Source organism: Aplysia californica, unplaced genomic scaffold (assembly GCF_000002075.1).
Source record: "Aplysia californica isolate F4 #8 unplaced genomic scaffold, AplCal3.0 scaffold00004, whole genome shotgun sequence".
NCBI lineage: Eukaryota > Metazoa > Mollusca > Gastropoda > Aplysiida > Aplysiidae > Aplysia > Aplysia californica.
In genome coordinates, this window is record NW_004797274.1 from 3,224,035 (window position 1) to 3,229,034 (window position 5,000).

The following is a 5,000-nucleotide window of genomic DNA, read 5'->3' on the forward strand; positions in this document are numbered from 1 at the left end:
TGAGCATGTGTGGCCTAAATAAGCTAAACCCCCCTCCCTTACCTTATTTAGGCCATATGTGGCCTAAATAAGCACTCCCTAAGGAAAATATGAGCCTCACAGAAAGAATGGTACCAGACACAACAAAATGAAGAAACTACAGGAATGAAGATTGCATCTTAATTTTATTTTGATATAGAGCTTGTTTGGTAACGGTCAAACGTTGCTGCTGGTTGGAAAGGAAGAGGAATATGAGTAGTTAGTGTGGGCGTAAAAGGTATAAGATAAGATCATATTTATTTCAAATTCAGACAATGGAGAACATTTATTAACCAGTTTTATTGGTCCTGAAAAAAAACACGGAAAGATTCGGAGTCATAAGGAATCAAATTATGTTATTCTTAAAAAGTGGTTTTATTATTTCTAGTATAGATCTACGGCGTACGTATACTGGTACACCGTCTAGGGGCCTGGAGAAATATGTGTCACGACACGATGGAACCAGGTGCTCGTCAGGGTTTTTTTATAATTTATAGAATTATTGCCATAATATTAAAGCTTATTTAGTTGTTCTGCTTTCGAAGAAATAACACCCATCTATCTAGAATAGACCTCGAGATTTCACACGAGATTGAAGGAGGTGCCACTCGCGTTGTTTCCGAGGTAAAATTAGCCAGAAAATGGCCGCCAAAGTGTGGTGTCTCCTAAAGATTGAGTGTCCTTGGAAACTATAAACTTACATTTTTGTGCCTTTGGTCAATAGTTTTCAGTAACTCCATGGAGAAATGTGTTTTTTAATAGATATGAAAGGTGTTTAGTTGTTTTGTTTTTATCGATAAATATGGCCAAACGGGTGGGAAAATGTTGTTTCCTTCTATTTCATTATTTTGACGAGCTCCTGATTATACCACAGTGCCAGATAATAATATTATATTGGATTCGCGTTCAGACCCCTCTGGGTTTGTTTTTGTTTTTCAGATACTACTTGAACACGGCATCCAGATAAATGCACAAGACTCGAGTGGCAGCACAAGCTTAATGCTGGCCGTCCGATACAAACAGTATGTGGCGATCAGCACTCTACTGGCGTCTGGCTGTGACGTAAATGTGCAGGACAAGGAGGGCAGGACGGCACTGCATTACGCCAGCCACACTGCTGTGGCAGTCGACTCGCTCATCAGTGCAGGTAGCTAGTTGTGCTGGGGAACGCAGAAACGTTCAACGTAACTGAATTATAGTTTGCGCTCATATGACCGTTTGCAGTTGCGAGCGCCGTAAAACCCTCTACTATTATACTATAACTAACTAAATTATAGTTTATTTTGGGAATGCCTTCTCGTCATGCTTTCTAGAACTGCTGTCGAAATTTTCTAAGATGGCCGCACATTACCGAGGAGAAAAATGGTCGTCTTATACAAGTGGACGTTTTACGCTGTGTAGCAATGCTGTTTAAAAACTCAAGTGGGTAAATGGGAAGTGGCCATTTGTACAGATGATTGTCTTATACAAGTAGTAGTAGTAGTAGTAGTAGTAGTAGTAGTAGTAGTAGTAGTAGTAGTAGTAGTAGTAGTAGTAGTAGTAGTAGTAGTAGTAGTAGGCTTAGCCGTAGCAGCAGCAGTAGCACTACATGTACTATTAAAAGCAGCAGCAGCAGCAGCAGCAGCAGCAGCAGCAGCAGCAGCAGCAGCAGCAGCAGCAGCAGCAGCAGCAGCAGCAGCAGCAGCTAGATATTAAACTTATAACAGACCAAGTTCGAGTCTCAATGCCAACCTCGTTTACCACAAGTTCTTCTGTTTCACATTTGACCTGACAAAATCCGCGACAGTCCGTGGCATTGATTTAGAGTGTTACTGAAACAGGTCCAGTAGTTCTTTGCATATATGTATCTTCAAGCATCTATGTCATGTTCCAAGAGGTCCATTTACAAAGTGACGTTTTTTTGTGTCTATCAAATTCTCTCTCTCTCTCTCTCTCTCTCTCTCTCTCTCTCTCTCTCTCTCTCTCTTTCTCTCTCTCTCTCTCTTTCTCTCTCTCTCTCTCACTTTCTCCCTCTTTCTCTTTCTTTCTCTTTCTCTTTCTTTTCTCTCTTTCTCCTCCTAGATATCCCCCTGACTGTCTATCACATCCCCTCCCGCCTCGCTCACACACATTTATACACACCCATACGTGTGTATGTGTGTGTGTGTGTGTGTGTGTGTGTGTGTGTGTGTGTGTGTGTGTGTGTGTGTGTGTGTGTGTTTGTGTACTCTCACTCCACGAAGTCACACGTTCAACTTACGAACTGACCAACATAATAATATAGGTACAACGGATACCGTATTAAACTTCTCCTATTTATTGGTGATCTTTATCAACGTCTTGACTCTGGCAGGGGCTGACGTCAACATCCTTGACAACCATGGATGCTCCCCCCTGCTCATGGCTGCCACAGAGGGCCTGGACAAAGTAGTACACGCATTGTGCAACGTACCCGGGTGCGATGTGAACCTCAGTAACTTGTCAGCCAAAAAGACCCCTTTGCACATTTTGTCCTATAAAGGTCACACCAGGTTCGTTTGTTTATTTTTTCTTGAGTGTCGTGGGAAAACCTGATTCTGTAAGCACAAATGAATGCGTCAATACTTCTTGAATGTAGTACTGGGATCCTAGGAAGACGGGGTGCTCCACGCTTCCTCGACCCCCTTCATAAGGGTTCATTTCAGTGTGGGTAGGCTGATTGTCTCCATCATCAGCTGGTTGTTGTTAACGTCTGGTGGGACGCACAATTATGTCCCATGTTTTCGCCTATTGTTCTTCGAACTGATTTTTCGTTTTGTTTCGACTATCGCTGCTCAGTGGTAAGGTAAAAGATCGGCTGGTATAAGTCCGTTGAGCAATGGCATTCACTTTCAGTGTATACACGTTGCATTAAAGAAACGGATGTGCTTCTTTTCCATTTTGGGATCACTAATCGGTAATCGGTAGCATTATTGTAGCCATCAAATATCTCGTAAGATCACTGCTCACTTCGTGTTATCTGTGAAGGCTATTTTGCTTTTATTGAAGGTGTTATGATGGGATCTTTTTTGGATTGGTATTTTTATGTCTATAGAAATTAGCACTCGATGTGTTACAATAAAGATAACAGCAAGAAGCCGGGCAAAGTAAGAAGTCGAACTTACCAGACACATTTCTCAAGTAACCACACACAAAAATGTCGTTTGTTCATTCCCTTTGGGTTACAATGAACAGTTCTCCCAGCCTTGTTCTTACAAAATGCAAAATTATTTGATTCAATGATGAAGTCAAAATTACAAAGGGTGTGAGCACAATTTTGAAAGTAGACATAATATTTTGATGGTATTGAAATACGATATACTATCTTTTGAGAAAGTCTGCTTAGCGGTTATGCGTTTCACGGTCGTACGCAAAAATGAGTTCAATTCTCATTTAGAATTTTCATAGAGTATCTTCGTCTTTCTTCTGGAACGTCGTATTCCTCCCAGCCTAGGTTGACCCTGACAGACAGGGTCAAAGTAGTCCGCCTCTTAGATGATGAGATGTTGATGGGGGGGGGGGGGGGGGGGATTGGGGAGGGGGGCGGTAAAATATGCAAAATTCCATTAAAAAAAAATTACACTCACGTTCACTCTTTATAGTTTTGATCAATGAATATAACTTCTTTTAAGTGTATGATAATACACTCAAATAGGTCCTGTCGATGACTGCAAACACGTCGACCCGTGGTTCTGGCTGTGCATGTAGCATTGACGCCTTTGGCGAAGCACTCAGTAAACGTTATTTCGGTTTCCGAGAGATAAAGATTTGTTGTTGTTGTTGTTGTTGTTGTTGTTGTTGTTGTTGTTGTTGTTGTTGTTTGTTGTTGTCGTCGTCGTCGTGGTTGTTGTTTGTTGTTTTTGTTAGTTTGTTTGTTCGTCTTTTAAAGATCATCTCTGTCTGTCTCATGGGATGTTGTACATGTATCGTACTCAGCCCTGTGGTTGGCCTGCCTTCTAAATGATGTAAATCGTGTCGGTGGTCGCTTAAATCACAAACATCTCTTCTTCTTTATTTGCCAGATTTGAATTAGACTTCAGCAATAAATTTGTTCGCTCTCATCTTTCTCCTCGATGCTCTTAAAGCCCTACACATACATGTGATATTACACTTGTCTTTCCCATTTTTTGATCTCTTTAATTTGTGTAATCTCGTTATTGTCTGCCTATTTTGCCTACTGGATTTCCCCTAGTGAGGGCAAGATGTCTAATGCTTTTATGTCGATTCAAGTATCCTAGGAACTTCATAATTGTCTCTTCCTCATTGGTGTAGTGGCCATTCCACGCTGGTGTCTGTCAACATTAAGTCATTATTTGATTTTTCCCTATAATTTATTTTTACTTCCAGAGCTGTCCGAGATCTGCTGGCGTGTAGAGCAGACGTGAACCTATTGGACGCTGACCACCGCTCGCCTCTGTGGTACTCGATCACAAATGGAAAATGTGACGTCACAGCTGCCTTGCTGAGTTCACCAAGACTGCAAACCTTTTGTCAAGTGAGTCTCAATTTTGTAGTTTCTGTGATGAAATCATAGGTACGGAGGAGAATAAGAAAACGTCTGCTCAGTATGCGACTCTGTCATCATACGTCACGTTCAAGATGATGTGTATCGGAGCTTTACACAAAATAGTCGAAATAAAGAAAATAATTAAAGAAAAGAGCGCTTTATTTACCCCCCCGTCAAGTTTGCGTTCCAATTAATGTATTGTTATGTATTAGCGTTCTACAAGGCGAACAAAATTTTGAAGAGGTAAGCAATTAATATTGGTTATCAACTCACTGCAAGGCCCCGTTTAAGTACTTATTTTGCTCTTGGAAAACACTAGTGGTCCTCCCCAGCTTAAGATGTCTTATGACCGTGTTCTTCAAGCCATGAAAAGTAGTTGCTAACTGTTGCCAAACATTTTAATGTTCACTTATATTGTTCTAGGAATGCTGTTTTTGTTTATTTCTCGCGGAATTCAATATTTTAACTAACAGGTCTA

The 5,000-nt window shown here is 41.0% G+C and overlaps 1 protein-coding gene across 1 annotated transcript in view; it reads left to right on the top strand.

The window, feature by feature from the left end:
- The window catches only part of LOC101856619 (ankyrin repeat domain-containing protein 50), a 14,254-nt gene that overhangs the window by 3,960 nt on the left and 5,294 nt on the right, over nt 1-5,000 (top strand). Inside the window, exons 3-5 of the mRNA XM_005089265.3 lie at nt 958-1,165; nt 2,351-2,528; nt 4,363-4,510. Coding sequence (XP_005089322.2) covers nt 1,018-1,165; nt 2,351-2,528; nt 4,363-4,510 — 474 coding nt within the window. The 5' untranslated portion in view covers nt 958-1,017. The remainder of the gene's footprint in view (nt 1-957; nt 1,166-2,350; nt 2,529-4,362; nt 4,511-5,000) is intronic.